Below are 19158 nucleotides of genomic sequence, written 5' to 3'. Positions count from 1 at the left end.
AAACAGAGAACAGCTTTTTGCTTCTCTGATCAGACCATTTGCCCACTTTCAAAAGACAGATTGGGTAATGGGTTAGGAGAAGTTCTCAGAAGACACTCACTGCTTCTTGCCCTTACCAGTCCCTTCTCCTTCTGCATTCAGAGGAATGAGAGCTTTATAAATCTTCCTTAAGCAAAGTCCCTGCAGGATCAATCAGAATAAATCTTTGGCACCAAGCTAGATTTCATATGCACGACAGAGTGAAAATCTGTGTTCAGTCACTGTGCTGTTATTGCAGGATGTTTTGCCTGATCTGGTATAAAAGATAGAGGTTTCAGGGTTCAAGAAGCCTTGGCATGGCACTGAGCATCTCCCTAACTCTTCCCTCAGAACAACAATGTGCCTTTCTTCTCAATTTCCTTAGTGGCCCCAGTTTTCTGTAAATCAGCAGTAGCCCACCAGTGCTCTTGCTCTATCTTAGACATTTTATATAGCTGTAGAAAAGCAGATTATTTTGCTTATTGCATTCCTTTTTGTGTGTTTCATTTTCATGTATATTGAAGAGATAAGGATCTGGTATCTGGGGGGAAGTGCAGAGTGATGCCAGGTCATGGTCTTCTCTGATAGCTGAAGTGATTGCACAGACATCCAATTATTTAGTACAAAGCTTTGATAATCTAATTTTCTTGCTCATCTCATGCAGTCTTTGTTTCCATACTAATGCAAAAGATTTTTAAAAATATGGAAAATCTTAGCTTTCCTGATACTGCTTTGTGTGTGTATTTGACTTAACACAATGAAACAGAACTGCAGAGCTGGTGCCCTTTGATTTTGGTTTAAACTGAATAATGGATTATTTCTTTTGGACCTGGCACATATTTAGATTGACCACAGAGTGGGAAAACCTATACATTTCACTGTTGCATGTGTTTCTATAAACGCTGACACAGAACAGTTGCTTTTGAAAATTCCAGCCTCCCTGAGGTCTCCTTAAGTTACCTGTATCTACATGTATACTTTTTTTCACCCTTTTCTAAAACACAGCTGCTTCTGGTTGGCTGTACTAGCTTTAGATGTGTGTATTAGTAATGACTTTAATGCACTTTAATTTTCTGGGGAATTTTAAGTGGAAGAATAATTGCTGTGCTTTTTGGGACTCATGTATTAGTGTTCTCTCCTATTGCTAAAGCATCCTGAAATCTTTAAGGCCTTCTGCTGCACATAAGCATAAAAGTAACCTCCACGAACCAGTGCTGAGATTCCAAAAATCACCGTTCAGACTGGGTATGAATATTTTGCTGCTCAGATATTCTGGACTGTGGGTTGGGATTTGCCATTTTCCAAATGTTTGTATAGTGTAGTCCAGCACAACAAAGCCAGACACAGTTTGAGTTCTCTACACAGTGGTACAGAGGTTAAAAAGTGAAGGTATGTCATCTGCAAATGGCAAAGAGTACACAGTAAGGCAGCCCTTTCAGTTTAACATGTCACCATTCAACTGATGGCACAAGCATGTGTACTGCAAGGGGAATTCAATATCCAGAAGTACCCCATTCCACTGTGTGCCCAGGCTTCTGCTAAGCAGAAAGTGTTGGGCCTTCTGTCAGTATGTTTAATTAACTTCAGCTTTACTTTTGTGTCTGCAATTTACAGTCAGTTAAATCATAACTATTATTTTGTTACTGAGAGAACAGTGTGTAGTGGTCCTCATCTTTTATCCCTTTTAGTCCGAATATCGCATTCTCTTTGTAAGTTTTAATGACGACAACAACAATTTTATTATATTGTTGGAACTTTTCCCAGGGTAATTGTGCCTTCTGTATATAACATGTGATCTAGAAATGAAACTGCAGCAGAAAGCTGCTAAATCCAGCATCTTTGTAGCTGTGTACTAGATGTTAAAATTTCTTAGACCTAGTGCAAGGGATTGAAAGTATCTGATTAAAAAAAAAAAAAAAGCTAATAATACACAATCTAGCTGAGCTTTCTGTAGCTCAGTGAAAGAGAGTTGCTCTAAACATGAAGACATCAAGCAAAACACAAGTGATGGCAGAACATTTGCATATTGTCTGATCTGCTGTCTTATGGAAATCAACTGAACATTTGTCTTGCTGTGTCTGTATATGCTTTGAAACTATTATATTGTGTATTTTTGTATTAATACTTTATATTTAATATATTTTATATTTTACATAAAATTTGTGCCAGTGCTGATTTCCTGCAAGTCAAAAGGAAGCAATGACCTTATGGAGTGGTCAAGACCTTTCTATTCTTTGCTTCTCAGGGAACGTAAAGTACTTATTTAAGCAATAGTCTCATCGGGGCAAATATTATCCAAAGCTTAGATTGTTATCTTTATGGCATTCAGAATATTGGTCAGAGAAGGCTCTTATTGTTTAACTGCACTGTGCTATGGAGTTGCATGTCACAGGTAACAGAAGCAAGCATCTTGCATAGCTTACAGTATGACTGGGGTGGGGGACAACTAGTGGGTGCTACGCTGCGGACAGAGAAGATGGCAGAAAAACCTTCCTGCCTGAGCAGCAGAGTATGAACCAATGTTTGTAAAGCCGTGGGTTACCCATTTCCATTCTGGTTTTGGAACTCCGGGCACGTGGGATAAGAGGAGAAACAGTTACAGATACAGCTCTGGCGGCAGTTCAATCTGTCACTTCTTCCTATTCAAAGTGAGAGATTACTGGAGAACTTGGGAAAGGAAGAGGAGAAACTGCTGCTCAGTCTACAGAGTTGGGCTCTGATACTGACTACCAAAAATGTGTGCAGCACACTCTTTTTATCTGCATTTTTATCCTGTGTTGAATTTATGGTTGGCACAGAAGCATCCACAAGTGTTACAAATTCTCACTTTTTATCTGAAATTTTACATTTAGTGATCAGTTCTTCAGAAGGTCTATTTTACTGCCTGAGAAACAGAGAAAAGGTGCTCCAAGATACAGGCACTAACATAATTCAGTAAATTGAACAGACATCATTTGGGAACTTGAGGAATGACTCCTCTGTTGAAGACGATATTCTATTTAGAGTTCCCAAAGTTCTTGTTATTAAATACTTCCTATGCCTTGTGTTAATTTTATGATTTGTTTCTTTCTAGCTCAACAAAATTCACCAAAAATCCATGAGGGCTGGTGGGCTTATAAGGAGGTGGTCCAGGGAAGCTTTGTTCCAGGTAAATGCATTTAATTTTTTTATTATTATTACTAGTTTATTTTTTTTCCCACTGGAATTAGTATAATTGGGTTTGGGATGGGGTAGATTTTTTAGGTTTGTTTTTTAATACACTGCAAAGATGTGAAGTACACAGGTAATCAACATCATATTATTATTAAAGGTAGAAAAGTTTTTATCAATATATCCTCTGAAGACTGTAGCTGTTTTCAGGGGAAGAGAAATTGCTTTGATGACATTCCTGTTTTCTCACAGTGAATGTGCTCTACACAGAGGAAAGAGAAAGGGAAGACTGAAAAGCACGACTGTGCTTATCTGATGTCACTTTTATCACTTTTAGACAATCCCATTTCTACAAATATAAGAGTGTATTAGGAAAGCAACAAGCAACATAATTGAAACATGAACCAAACATGCAAATTTCCACTGGTTTTTGTTTTCAAAACAAGAAACACTGGGGGGGAGAAAGATGAAACCCTAACTTGACTTCAGTAAGATTTAGTAAATTATTTAGTAAATAATCAGTGGGTAAAGGGATATAAATTAGCAATGCCAACTAAATTTACCTGATAGACAAAAGTGAAAATCAGGATAGCAATAGCCCAGTATTCTCAATACTGGTGGAATTCCTCCAAAACATTTGTATGGGGAATCCTAATTATGTCTGCTCCTTAAATAACCTGTGGTCTGATTAGGCCTTAGCTTGCTCTTTTCTAGTTCTCTAATATTTCAGGTACTGCCTGAGGTACTAGTTGTTCTTAGACTGACTTATTTTTATTTTGTTTTTGACCCTCATTTGATACCTGATCTTTTTGTGATCCTTTTTGGGGCCTTTACCGTTCCATTTGACTAGTTGCTTCCACTAGAGGGGGCGTACAGGAAACTTTAGCAATGTTCATTTTCTATTCATTGCTTGCTCAGTATGCATTTACTGCATACTCTGAGACATTTACTGATTTTGTTCAATATGTTTTCAATGTGTTTGAGACAAACATGTATTAATTTAGTTATATTAGCTATGTATTATAAGTGGAAATAGTGCTTCAAGTTCTGTTCTGAATGTACCATAAAACCTTACACGATCTTTATTTCCTCAGTGTGCTAGAACACATTACTTTGCCATGATACGAACTATTCCTAAGAATCTGTGGATTTAATCTATCATAGATATTTTCACTGTTGTGACAACAGATATAATGTGACAGTCATTAGAAATACCCAAAATGTTGATTATCTCAATGGGAATACTAGTGCAAATGAGATGAAATATTTCAACTCAGAAGTTTCTGGCATGGAAATCCATGTGAGAACACATACAAAAATCAACATCTACAAGCCCAGAGCTTAATTACATATTGATGCAATTAAAAAAAAGCTGCTTTTCAGGTTTACTTGAGAATCATTTGGCCTGTCAGACACTACAGCATGTGCATGTATAGTTCTTAATGTTAACAGTAGGGAAGAAAACCTGGAAATCATAGTAACCTTTGAAGAACATGGAAATGCTTGTGGTATTCCAATCTTAATACCATGAGGAATTTGGGCTTGGGAACATGCTGAATATCCTTAGAATAATCAGGAGTGAACAGTCATGATTCAGACCTTCAAGAGAGAAGACTTTTTAGACTATGGTGGAGAAAGACATCCTTTCTGAAAGAACCTGGGATTACCCATGCATGTTAAATATTGGACTAACCTAGCATACATAATCAAGAATAATTGGTCCAGAAGGACTATCATGAACAGCTCACTGATGTAGCCATGCAGAAAGTAAGGGTAATCTGGGGGCACCTTCCCTGCAGAATGTCACTTGTCTTTCAAACCTATGAGTCTTTCAAATTCAGCTCTACAACCTATGAGCCCCAGCAGAAGAGAGAGCTCCCACCGATTTTTACAGAACAAACAACTAATTCTTTTCAGCAACTTTGGAGTCGTTGACAACCACATTTAAAGCATTTCAATGATTTATTTTATGACTATGATCTCAGACAAACACATCACAAAGGATATGTTAGTGCATATTAAGCTCATCCATAATGCTAGCAGTCACACATTGGATCTCACATGAGATGCTAATTAACACCTGAGGGATGATAGCTGATGGGCAGCCTGAGGAGCTATAGCTGAAGGTGCTGAGTGGTGCGCACTGAAGCAGGCAGCTATAGCCATGTGCAAAGATGGCTTCTACAGCTTCTACAGCTGTTTGTCCTGTCCTTGTGCTGGAAGTTACTGCCCCAAAAGCTATTAGAAAGGAGTATTTGTCCAAACCTCTGTCATTGCAGCTCCAGATTGGCATCTTTTATCAGTGTAAGCAATGTGATTGACACAAATACAGCTCTTTAGCTGCTTGGGGGAGCAACCACAGGCACAGAGGTGACTAATTGAGGGTAGTTGTATTATGAAACACTTCAGGATGAGTTGCTGGAGTTTGTCATGGTCTTGGCTGTATGAACACTTTTTGCCTACTTCAAAGCAAAGTCGCTGTCTTATTTTGCACAATTACTTCTTGTTTCATGTATAGCTATGCAAGTGCACATTTAGGAGTATACCACAAAGTGCCTACATTAGAATATTCCATTCATAAGTCTCTCAGTTGAATACTGTTTTGGATGCATTTCAGGTCCTAACTAATGCTGTGGATCCTGCACAAATTTGTTTTTGAGCATTTCATAAAATCAAACCATACTTCATTATATTCCCCTCTCTGTGTATTCTGGGACAGATTTTAGAAACATTATTTTAAATCCCTTTCCAATCATAACACCTGTAGCAGCACACATTATTTTTCCCTGAATCTTGAATTCCCAGCTTAAATTACATGTCATCAACCAGTGGGTTACAATCACTGATTTGTATCTCACAGCTAGGAGAGGATATGAGCTACAAGGCCCCTCACAGTGTCTCCTCAACCCCCCCTTCTTGCACTGCTCAGCTGAGAAGAGAGTGATGGTGACTGTCAAGTTTTTCAGTTTTCTCATAGTAACTGTGGCTCAGGTCTGTCTTAGTGCTAAGCCTTACTCGCTAAGGGTGCAGAGTTGCTCAGCATAGGAAAGAGGGTACATCAGTGGCTGGCTGGGTCTCTGTACATACCAGAGATCTTTTCCATCTCTTACCTGTTCCTAAAAGCAAAGAACTGCTCTTATGATTTAAATCATGTAGGCAAACAAACTGGGAAGTAGTGCTTTAAAATGTTAATTGAATGCAAATTAGGTTCTGAATTAAACTTCAGGGAATGTTCAAGGATGAAGAATGGGTACTTTTCTTTCAGCTTGGTGATTTGCATAATAATCAAATAATCTATATTACATACTTTCACTACACAGACTTTTTTTGTATGGAATATCAAAGTAGTTCATGATGGGTTAAAATACTTCTCTTGGTATATCCTTTGTTTGGCTGAGCTTTGCTGTGACTTTCAAAATGTTGTGTATTGCAGTCATGCAAGCATTTTCAGGGTGGCAAAAGCAGTAATATTTCAAACTCCTCTGTACTATTTCTTGTACTTCAGATACATGCTCATAACATTTGGTACTCTTGTGTCTGACTGTATTGATTCTCTTGATCATGTTTTTTTCGTAACATCATAATAGCGTGCTGTGGTATGTATAAAATACAAAGGTGGTTAAATCTAATTTGTGCTCATAGACTTCTCTTGCCAAAACTCCATCCTGTTACCAAATTTGTGGAATAGATGTTAATAGAGGGGCATGAGTGTTTCTTGCCCTGGGAAGACACTGTTTTTGTGACCCTTACCAAATTGTAGCAAGTGTGAAGTTACTTTACATGATGATAATGCTAATCTTAGCTATGAGGAAGAAGCCATTTTGCTGAAGCAGATAATTTTCTTCTCCTTCCATATACTAGAAGCTGTAAAACGACTTTCACTCCAGATAAAAATCTAATTCCGCAGTGATTCATTACTGGCTACAGATCACCAAATCAAAGGCTACCCATTTCTCTCATATCAGAAATCTGTTTTTCATAGTCCCTTTTGTAACTCATTGTACTGTAAAGGGGAAGAAATGGCTAGAAGTTAATGCTGCTCATGCTAGACTGCTGTTGATGGGATTATGCCCCAACATAGACCAGCTGGCAAAGCTACAATGACTCAAAAGGAACACAGGGCCAGCGTTTGTGAAGCACTGAGAAATTCCCTCCAAGGAGGAAATGCATGAATTTGGTAGTGATTTACAAGGAAAAGGAAGCCTGAAATATCCAACAATTGTGGTCACAAGTGCCAAAACCTGGTATTAAACTTCCTGCTCTATCGATATGCTTCTGCTGTGGCCTGTGCAGGCAGTTCAAGCATCCTCAGTTTCTCCTGTGTGGTCATTAAGATTTCTTTTTAATTACAAATTTATGTACATGTTCAAAACTAACCTTTGACAGGTAGGTCACTGTAAGAACCATGAACCATTTGTCCAAGGCCTGAAACTGAGGTATGAAACTTGACACCCACAGACATCTTAAACTCCTGTGTAACTGGAGGATGGCTTAGAGCATGAGCTTTTCACAAAGTTTATTTCATATGTTGAGGTCAGTAATCACTTAGTTTGGTTGCTTACATAATACAAAACATAAACCTACTGATTGCTACTCCCGCATTGCTCCCTTTTATACTAACGAACATTTCTTCTTGTCTTATTTTGGGACTTAAGGAGGCTGTAGCATTGCTCACTGACAAGCATGTTGCTTGTCAGTGAAAACAGTGGTGCTGTCTGAGCTACAATAGTGTTTTAAACAGTCTGCATGCACTCTCAAAATCATTCAGTCTAGTGCCAACTCTGAAGAATTAACCAGCCATATATAATTATTTATTGGAACAATAATAGCAGTCTTTCTTTTAGAAAGCAATATATTGGAATACTTCATTTCTGCAGGGTGATAAAGCATAGATTCTGGAAAGCATTAATTTATTGATTGGAACTTAGGTTAGTATATACAATATTTCAGCTTTGGTTGTCGGTTAAAGATAGCTTGAAGGAAATATATTTTGTAATAGATATTTATTATTTTATTTTTTTTTACTTTGGTGATTCTGCAAAAATGGACTGTTTACAAATAATGTAGCCAGAAGGGAAACTAAGTAGTGGTTTTGTTTGTTTTATGGGAGTCAAATACAGTAAAAAGTAAAGCCAGTCTCCCTTTTGAATTAACTGATACCATCTATTATTTTAAAATAGCAAGGAACATGTGAGTTGACTGCTTTTAACTTGGAAGAAGAAAGGAAAATTATTGACGGTGGACATTTGATGGCCACATTTTAATACCAGATACGGCATCATTTGCTCATCTTCTGAATTGAAACCAAATTACAGCACTGAGTTTGAGATCATTATTATCACTTTCTCCCATGAGTAGTAGCACTGTGCTTACTGAGACCATCAGAATCAGCCTGAAAATGTGAGTCTTTATCTTACAGATATAAAGAGGCTGGTTTGAGGGCAACTTAGATCTCAATGGTTTGATTTATCCCTGAACTTAAATATGAAAACCAATGGAACTTAGCATATTGGGATCTGGTTATAATTCTACATAATTGTATACCTTCACAAGGAAGTATAATACCATGTGATACAACCTGGCTTCCAGGTTTAGTCTACTTTTAGTCTTATTAAGTTAAAGTTTTTTGGGGGTACTATGTCTGAATTAAATTCTGAATTTTCTAGATAAAGATTTAATGCATTAGATTTTCATGGCAAAGCCTCCAATACTCGTGTTATGTAGTGGCTCACATTTTACTGTGAGATGAAACATCCCCTGGCAAGTCACTGATACAACTAAGAACAACGCCATAGTTCCTTATGGCAGAAGGTGTATTTAACAATCTCAAGCTGTGTCTCTGAACTTTAGATCACACAAACCTTTAAGCAAATATAAATACCATAATTTGTTTTATGTATTTACCTGATTTTAATATAAATCTGAATCTGCTTGCTTTCATGAAAACATGGAGAAATAATGAGAGATACTCGATTTGGGTGGCGATCTGCAGTGTTCCCCTTCAATAACAATCACAGCAGCGGTAGAAAAATCAAAGCTGACATTAATTGTGAAGCTATATGTGTGAGAAATGGTATTTGTTTATTCATTTAAGAAATTGCTGCTGAACAAAAGTTTAAATTTAACAGCATTCTGGGATGTGCACTGGGATGTGTCAGCTCGTCAGCAGTTTCATAGCAAGTTCCAGTGAGAACACACAAGGTGCTCATTCATCTGGCTGTAGCCCGGTGGTATTTTGTCTGTCCAGTAACTCTAAGTAATTAAGCAGGATTAAGGGCTTTGTCTTAAAAGCTTTGGTAGTGATCCTTCCCTGGGTTTGTCAACCAAGCTGAATCCTGAATTCTCATCTACCATGTAAGCAGTACAAAACAAACTTCAAAGGCACAAACCACTGTGGCTGATACGAACTCCCTGTTTGCTGACATTTCTGTTGGCAGTGGCCAGCGCTTACAAGGGCATGCCAACAAAGATGGTTGCATTAAATAGGAATATTTTTTTAAGCTATATCCAACTTCTGCAGTGGCTTTCCAATCTGCACAGGAAATTTTCTTCTAATTGGTTCCTCATTTCAAGCTAGTTTTGAATTACCTAGATGTCTCCCTGGATGCTTTCTGAGAGACTGTTTCCTGAATTAATAACTGCGGTCAGCCTCAAACCAGGAAGAAAAACTGCCACTACAGCCTTCTGAATGGTGTTTTGTCCAGAGATGCAGAGGCTGACAGGCAATGAGTGTTTTTTGGAAACTCCCTTTCTGGTAGTATGGCAAAAGGAAGGAAAGATGAGGATGAAAGGGAATAAAACAAGAGACTGATGGGGTAAGTATGTGTTAGTCACATTATCTTGATCAAACTACATTATAAAAACTGTGATAAACTATTTGGCCCAGTCATACCTGATTTCTTCCCTCATCTGTGGCCTGTGGACTTTTAATGTTGCAGTGGTGGGTAGTGTAAGCAGGCAGAATCAAAGAGAAACTTCTATCTATAGATGTTCTATGCTTGAAAGTAATAGGTAGAATATTTCTTAATCAGAAGAAAGCAACATCAGCTTTTTATCACTTTCTCCATTAGTTCTGCTTAGCAGTAAAGGAAGACTATAACAAAATACTGAGTCCATGCAGAGGAAGATATACAGGATCTCAAGATATTACACAGTTCTCCAGGGCATTCTGTTGTGATCTAAGCACAGTAAAGATCTCTGAAAATCTCAGATTTTAAACCCTGCCATACTTGTGGTTGGACCACAGTTCTCTGCTGAAGTGGTCTCCGATCCCTTTTCCCATCAACAGCCTAATTACCTTTCTTGGCTGCTTTTTTTGTTGATTTTGTTCCTCTCCTAATTTACAGTTAACATCCACAGAATGAAAATTGCATGTAACAGATGTGTCTTGGACTTTGCTTTATTATCCTGACAAGACCAAATGATTCAAGTTGTCTGCCTGTCTATTTCTAGCCACAGTCAGGTACTGCAAAGGTCAAGCCTTCCCTTTATAACAAATACTGCACTGGATAGCCTGATGTATCTTGCTGTGTTACCAGCTGTCTCGTACCTCTCCTGCTGAATGAACCCGCAGGCTCCTTCTGCTGAGACACAAGCAATATCTCCCCTAATATGGAAGATGTTCAAGGCACTAATCTGCAGATCCATATCAATTACCATATCTCACACTTTACTGTTAGGTCAGATGCCAATTTGAGGAAAAGTAACTCTAGTTACTTTTCGATGAAGTTGAAATTTCTCTTTCCCACTCTTTTGAAATTGTTCTATTTACCTTACAGTGACACTAGTATGAGTTATAAGAAGAAAGAACAACTAAATAACTAATTCTTTGTGACAGCTGTAGGTGGTAGGGCTATCACAACTTGTGTGGAAGATGGCTTCTAGATGTAAGGAAGTTTAAGAGATGGTGGTTGACATTTATACCCTCAAACAGGAGAACAGGGAGAAGTATCCAAAAGGTCTGCCGTCCTACACACTGTGGAGTCAACAAGCATTACAGAATCGATCATCGCTTTACAGGACCTTAGACCTATCATTTAAAGTTTGGGTGTTTGCACTGAAACAATGAGGCTGATACTAGGAGTGTTTTTCTTAGGTTCTTCACTGTGACCTAAAAGCAAAGGAAGGAATTCTAAATATAAATACTGGTATATAGCGGAAAAGGTTTATTGTATTCTTGACAAGCTGCTAAATATAAAAGCAGTAGTCCGTGACTAAGTCATAACTGAAAGCTTGTAAATCCTTACTTTGTCTGAAGGATTGCTCAGAACGATTTTAAGTGCCAGCCAGCAAAGCTCCCATATGTTGGTGCCGCTGAGTATATGTATTGTTACATTCAATAAGTTTCTCTTATGCCATGACAGGCTACTCTTGACACAGTAGTTGTAGTATCAGTAGTTCATATCACCCTTTGGCAATAGAGGTTTGATAGTATCCATGTGCTAGAGAAGCAGAATTGAAGCACAAAGAAATGTGATAGAAGAATCAGTGGCTATTCAATCTCAGAGACCCAAAGAACTTCTCTAAACTAATAATCCACAGTTTTCCTTATAGAGAAGGAAGTCACTGAGAGTACCAAGAAACTGTATTTTTCTTTGTTCTTCTGTAATGGCAAGTAATTGGATTTAATCACAGAAGGGATACAATGCTACAGCTTAAGTTTGCTTAGGTACTTCTAGAAAACTGTAGGGGAGGAAATAGAACTGGGAGATATCATGTTTTAGCATGGAAACAGTTAATTAGTGCTTCACCACTCCTCCTCTCATTATCCCACTTACAAAAACACTCTTGTAAAGCACTTTGATGAAGAGAAGTATATTTTAAGAGTTACAGTTTGCAAGTAACAATTTTGAATCACCTCTTATTTTGGTGAGAATATTTACATCAGCTTATTATAGTGTCTCCAGGGAGATTATTCCTGAGTGTTACATGGGTGATGAACCCAGCACCACTGAGGATTTCCTATAAATATAGCATGCCGTTTTCAGTTTGTACATCTTATTAGTACAATTTAGTGTCATTGGGGTAGAATTTGCCGAGTCATACGGAAGAAAATAATACTAATTGCAGACACACACTTATCTGTAATTAAAATAAACTTCTGTGGAATAGGATCACACCATTGCACTGCATATGGTCTGTTGTAGCATGCTCTCTTGGCTACTTCTTATCAATGAAAGATTTATTGTTGCTTACAAAACTTCCTTGTCAAATCCAGTCCCCTGCCTAAGGGAGAAATAGGTCAAAAAGAAACGGAAGTGACACTTCCAACTAAAGAGAGATCTATCATACCGTGTGCAAGCACTTTCTTTACAGATGGCTATGATTTAAATTGTAAATATGGAATCAGAGGACTGTAATATCATAGTATTTATTCAGTAGCCTGCAAGAGATTTATTTCCAAAAGTAGCGTGTGCATGTATGTATAGGATTACTCTTCAATTATGGGATTGCTATTGACTTGATAGTCTAAAACCACTCATTTGTACTTAGTGAAAATTTCCTCCTCATGTAGCCCCTCTCTTAAAAGGTCAGTTGTGAATTCACTGAACCGTGCATCCATTGAACAAATTCTGGAGCAGAATCCATGCTCATCATTTGCCGTGTCTGCCTGCCTAAGAGGATGTGGAATGATTATTTGATGAAATTTTACTGCTGTTACTTACACATATTAAAATACAGCTATCGTATAACATCATACCACCATGGTATTTGTGGATCCATGCTATTTGCAGTCACCAAGACATTTCATATGTCTTACAAAGAAATTTCACCTTAAAACAGTCACCTACCTAATGCATTTCCAGCTACCTGCTGACCCTTTTCAGAGCTGTAAATCGCATTAGAATTAATGACTCTGGCCAAAAAAAAAGGAAGCTTCCTTAATGTTATTGATTTTTTTTTTTTCAGCAAGTGAAAATATTACTTGGAATTGCCAATTTTTGCTTTCTGAATAGAGTGTGGTTTTTTATTAGGGCACTTTTTCATTTTGTATTTATAAAATGTACAAAAATGCATTAGTGTTTCTAGACCAAGCAGTCACCAACTTTATAGTCAGGACATAAACCCTGAAAATAACAGCATAACATCATAATGGGAAACCTGACAGGTCGTTAACTACAGCTGTGCAAATGGCACTGCTATAATTCACAAGTGCATGTAGACAACATCACAGCCTACAGCCTTCAGGATCTGGTGGAAAGAGAAAAATATTGAAATATGTGGCACAAATAACCAGGTCACGCTGGAAGTCATTCACTTGACACCAGAACATATTGTTGATAGATGTTACCCCCAAAGGAGAAATATTTTTTTTTAGGACCATCTTATGACCTCCCTTTATCTTATTTTCTGTATGTCTTTAATAACCAGGAGCTTCAGTTATGGTGATTTATGTGGAAAATGAAGATCTTTACACAGATAAGTCATTTTACAAATATTAAATGAGTTGTAGGTAACAAAAAAGATAAGCTGAGTTCAAAGTAACAGTGCAGGCTCTGGGAGAACTAACCAACAGCTTGAGATGCCTGTTGTCATCAAGCTAGTCTGTCTAGGGTCACCATGCTGTTGATTAGAAAAGAAAAAAGATGTTCCTGCAGGTCCTTTGGAGAAACCCATGCCTTTTGGCTGCCTAAAGTGGAGCAGTGCAGCTGCCCCAACAGAGAAGCAACAGTGGCCAACAGGATTGGCACTGTGAATTTGGCATACCTACTTCATGCCCATTAGCAGATTTTTTATTTCAAAGACTCTTTTTAATAGAGTTGATTAAAGTTACATGATTACTCACAGTTAAGTTTTGGCATTATCTCACAGTATGGCATAGTTTTAGTGGAAAGGAAGAGGAAGAAAGGTGCAGGCCAAGCAACAGCCAATTGCACAGCCGCTGTGTTTCAACTCAAAAACCCCAAAGTTGAGAAGCAGTAGCTTTTAAACACTGGTATTTCAGTAAAAATCATCAGATGGTAAAAAGATGAAAGTTTTCTTCTTTGCTTACAAGGAAGACTTTATGTTGTATTTATTTCAATAATGTCTCTGGAATTCAGGCATTATTTAAAAAAAAAAAAAAAACACATTATAGTAATTGGAAAGCAAGTCTTTGTCACAGTAGTCTGTACAAAAGCCAGCCACTGCTAGTTTTGAAAATTGTGTTATTACTTTTCTCTGAAAATAGTTCCCACTGAAACCAGTGGGATTTGCTTGTTGAGTCAAGTGCTCCATCCCTTTGATAAGGACATCAGAAATGAGTTCTTTTAAAAATCATCAATATTTACAAGATTGTATTCATTTTATTATAGCTGTATTTTAAAAAACTCCCTCCAACTTCTTTACCTTGAGTGAAATTAACTTATTTACACAGCTGTGCAGTATGATATCCACCTCTTTTTTTTTTTTCTAGTGTTTACACTGCAATTGCATTAATAATGTACATTTTCAGGATATCACATTTTAATACCGTATCCTTTATTTCTTATGGGGAAGAGAGGCTGAATGGAAGGAATAAACCTTTTTACCTGGGATCGCACTAGTGGTACTGGAGCACTAACCATATAGGGTGAATAGGATGCTCAGATGTAGTTAAGGCTCTGTCATGAGCCAGCTGCCTTTCTACAACATGCAGATATGAAGGATGGCTAATTCCCAGCTTTAGTCCCACTTTAGAACAGCAGGATTTAGCTGTTCTGGATGACTCACAGGATATAGCATATAACATAGAAGAAAGCATCCCGGATGATGTAGTTAAGCTTTCTGAGCTGTATTTTCAACCAAGACTATGTAGGCCATGGCTACAGAATACCCATTCACTATTGCATGTTAGGCCATTTCCCAGGAGCGAGTTCCGATTCCATTTAGTTTTCCTATCTGGTAGTTAGGCATCTCCAAATGGCTCTCTTCCTACTTTTAAATTAGGCTTTCTTAAAATAAAGAGGAAATAAATGACTGAAGTTTAATAGGATTTGGCTGAAACACTTATATTGCGTGGCCTCACCAAGCTCTATTATCCAGATACTGACATCTTTAGAATTACCTGGTACTTTAATGTGCATTTTAAATTGGTTAACAAGAGTATAAATTAAAGTAATAGAGAAACTAATCTCTCAAGATTTTATTGCTCATTGTAATTTCATGTTTATGGGCATATTGCTTTGAGGCTGGACTTGTGGCTTTTTAATTCTAAAGTTTAACGGTAACAAGACAGTGCCTTACCCCAGAGCCTGGTGAAAGCAGTGGAAGTCTTCCACTTGACTTGAAGAGGCTCTGGCTCAGGCCATAGGGCCATAGTCACATTATTCTGGCAATTACTTAAAAATATAGCTTCCCAGTTAACAATGCCATCCAGTGCAAATTCATTTTTAGATAGCCTTTTAAACACTGTATCCCAACTTGTTTTACAGTATTTTTCATAAAACTCCTATGTGTAGTTTAAGTAAAATAATGGTTAAGAGGCCAAAAAGATAAAAAAATGAAGATACATTTACTGAGATGTGAAGTGAGATGCGAATTGGGAGCAGAGACATGACTCTCTTCCTACACATAACTCAATGTAATCACAGTGTTGGAATTCTGGAAAGGACCAAAGGGAACGTAGTGATTAAAGTGGCAAGATTACATTGAAATGAAAGAGAGAAGGGTTTTTGCCTGTACTGCTGATGCTCAGGTTTCTGCCTGCCTTACCATTGTTTCTCCTTCGTTGCTGACTCTGTAACTACTCTTCTTAAAGCCTTATTTGAATTATTAGTACGTTCAGGCAGGCACCAATACACAGTTAAGCAGGCATATAGAGCTACAAATATTTATTGAAGGTAACAGAAATGTTCCCAGGTTGTTACATCAAGTCATCAGTATTTATGGTTATTTGTATCCATTAAACATAATAAGCACTTAACGTTTGTGTGGGTTTTGCATCAAAACTCTACCTAAATCACTACTAGGTTGCAAAGATAAAGACATGAAGAAGCTCCAGAACATGAATATTAAAATACTGAAAAGTTACTCAGTTTCATAAACAACGCTTCTTGATTTAGAAAGTCCAGATTAAAACACAGGATAATTTTGTCTATCAGCTTTCAGTTTCAGAAGCAGTTTAGCAATCTAAGTCCCAGTGGCTTTTTAAGATTGATGGCCAGATCTAGAAACTCTATTTAAATGCTTTAAAATGCAAACAACTGGACAAGGGAAAGGAGCTAAGTAGGTAAGATGCACAGTCTCTCAAAGGCTCTGGGAATTTAGCATCCAACTTTCTTAGGCGAGAAGATAAGATGATCCCAGTAGGCACCTACTGGATCATTCAGTGCCTGAAGACCATCGTAATTCTCACTGCACAGTTTCAAAGTATCTAAATCATCTTTAAGTGAGAATTTATTCCCTGGAAGACTGTTCTCTATTCTTGTAGGGGTTGAGTGGTGTGAATAACTGAAGTATAAGTTAAACCCCTGCCCCTAAAACCCTGCCACATATTAAATGGAAATACAGAGAAAGTTAAATGACTGCTATGCGGCAGCAAAGGCAGAAGAAATGGGTTCAAGTGAAAGGTATTCTTGTTTCTCTACTCCTTCTGGGATGATTTCTGGTAAACTGTTCCTAATGTGCCCTTCAGGAAGCTGTTACTGAGATACTGGCATTTAATTTTCAATTTCCTGCTTGACCCTGTTCTGCAACATGAGCTTGCATTGGTTTTCATGCATAATGTACATAAAGACACATTCCACTACTTAATACATACTACTGTTGCTGGGACATATATTTACAGTGAGAATTTTGTGGAGCGTGCTGTTCATAACTGGAGAAAGGGGGATTCTTAGTTGCAGGCTCCTAAACACAAAGCTGTTGGAATAACGTTAGCTGGCTTTAATCAGGAAATATTGTCAAAACCATTTAACAGATGTATTTTTGCTTACCAATCACACACCTACAGTCACATTTCCTAAACTGCATTAAACTACAGAATGTTCCGCACTGTGTTACATTTGCCTTTGCAGAGAAATAGCATGCTAAATCTTGCAACATGACCTGTCTGTAAGCACAGTGTGTTTGAGGGATTGAGGTGTAAAAAGGGTTACTGGGTTGTTCTTTGCGTTCTGGATGATCCTAGCACTTTTATAAATAGAATAGTTGTCAAAAACCCTGCATTTGCTGTCCCAGTATAGAGACAGTAAATGAAAGTTTTAGTCATACTTTTCTGTACAAAATGAATAGCATAAGAACTTCTGTCTTTGTGTCCATAAAGGAAAGCTCCGCTTCCCTCCAAATAGCCTGTTCTGTGGCTTGATGTATTTGCTTTTATATCCAGAGTCCGCTGTCAGAAACACTGCATTAGGCTGTCTAGCCCAGCATATATTCTTCTATGATTATAAGGAAATTTTACTGAATGTGACTTGTTAAATTCCCCCATACTGCAGTATTAAACATGCAGACAAATTTGTATTTTAGGAAAGCACTTTCATTGTACAGCAAAACGGTAAGAGATAAGACTTGATTCAAGTGTCCTTATTCAGAGAATGTCCAAATTTGGTACGTTTTGACTCCCTAACTGTTCTCCTTGCTTCCTGACAGCTATTTTCAGTGACCCCAAGATAAAAACATACCCATAGCCATTTGGAGTTAAGACAATCTCACAATGCCATGTTACTTGACATTCTCTCCTGATATATTTCACATGCAAGTAACAGCTAAATAGGTAGAAGGTGTCATATGGTGAATGGACATAATCCCAAATATATTTACATCTCCTCATTGGCTGCCTGAGCTAATGCCCAAATTTATTCATTGACTGGAGTCTAAATTCACTGTCAAGCTTAACAAAAATGATCAAATTTTAGTCTAATCTTACCATGAGCTCAGCTAACTTTTTATCCTGAGAACCTCTGTTAGTGCCTGTTGCTTCAGCAGAGACATTAGCTAGCTGGTGGTGCTCACAAACCTGCCCAGTCCAATGAATAGGCAGAAATAGCTGTATTTTCAGGCACTGCACTAAGAAAAGATCAATTTCTGCCTCTTGTATTTTCTTCCTCTTAAACAGCCAAAACCTCCAACCAGCCAGTGCTTAGTGCAAGCCAGAGGCGATGATCACAATATTAAATTTCACTAAACTATTAACAGCTTAAATTAATTGTTCTATTCATGCTGATAATTAGGTGTGCTTTTCAAGTCCCATCTCAGAATTATTCTACTATGTGGCTCTGCAGTTGGCATGCATACAGACACGTGCGTGTGCATGTATATAGGTGCATATATGTATATAATTTAAACATTTCTAACATTTACCACTGAGGTGCTTGACATATACAACATTTATCTGTAGCCTTTCTTATATAAGATCCACAACTGTGTAACAATAGCAGAAAACACATCTGTGGTAGAAATTAATCCAGCAGTTGAACAGCAGATGTAAATTATACTATAAATTGAGGGTTAGTTCTGTGGAATTTTATGTGGAGATGAATAAATTGCTCCTTGAATGGTAAGTGGCATCTTTGCATGAAGATGCACAAATAAATTATCATGGTTTTATTTCTTTTAAGAATCGGAACAACTATTGAGATGCACAACTTTTCCCATTGCTGTCCTGTCAAGAATCAGTCACTATATCTATGCCATTTTTTGTTGTCGTCGTTTTACATTTTCAGGGAATATTTTCCTGAAATGATTTGGGCTTTTAAAATTTTGTTTTCTATAAATAAGCCACAGGAAATCAGGATGATATGATAATATGATGAGTATTTAATTCTACATTAATGTCAGCCAAGCAATAGTTGGCAAAAGCCTATTGTCTTACTTGCAGATGCAAAAAGGTCCACATTGGAAACTTCCGATGCCTGTCCAGAGCTTTTAGTCTTTGGTGATGTTTAAAGGAGGGCCCAATGAATTAAGAGTATAAATGCAAGTGTTCTGTAAATAGTGAACTTGAAAGACTTTGAGAGGAAGCTGACAATGAGAGACGAATTTTTAAAAAAATGATAATAAATGAGGAAGAAAAGATCATAATGATCAAAG

The 19158-nt window shown here is 37.5% G+C and overlaps 2 protein-coding genes across 10 annotated transcripts in view; one reads left to right on the top strand and one right to left on the bottom strand.

Annotated features, from left to right (window-relative positions):
* CA10 (carbonic anhydrase 10) overlaps nt 1-19158 on the top strand; it is a 199467-nt gene that overhangs the window by 34879 nt on the left and 145430 nt on the right. For both annotated transcript variants that reach the window (XM_035342234.1, XM_035342233.1), the window contains one exon: nt 3092-3166. In XM_035342234.1, coding sequence (XP_035198125.1) covers nt 3092-3166 — 75 coding nt within the window. The remainder of the gene's footprint in view (nt 1-3091; nt 3167-19158) is intronic.
* LOC118175736 overlaps nt 11967-19158 on the bottom strand; it is a 214843-nt gene continuing 207651 nt past the window's right edge. For all 8 annotated transcript variants that reach the window (XR_004755096.1, XR_004755098.1, XR_004755099.1 and 5 more), the window contains one exon: nt 11967-12393. The gene's annotated coding sequence lies outside the window, so the exon portion shown is untranslated. The remainder of the gene's footprint in view (nt 12394-19158) is intronic.

The sequence above is a fragment of the Oxyura jamaicensis genome, chromosome 18, assembly GCF_011077185.1.
Source record: "Oxyura jamaicensis isolate SHBP4307 breed ruddy duck chromosome 18, BPBGC_Ojam_1.0, whole genome shotgun sequence".
Classification (NCBI taxonomy): Eukaryota; Metazoa; Chordata; class Aves; order Anseriformes; family Anatidae; genus Oxyura; species Oxyura jamaicensis.
This window is presented reverse-complemented; position numbering and strand designations above follow the sequence as displayed.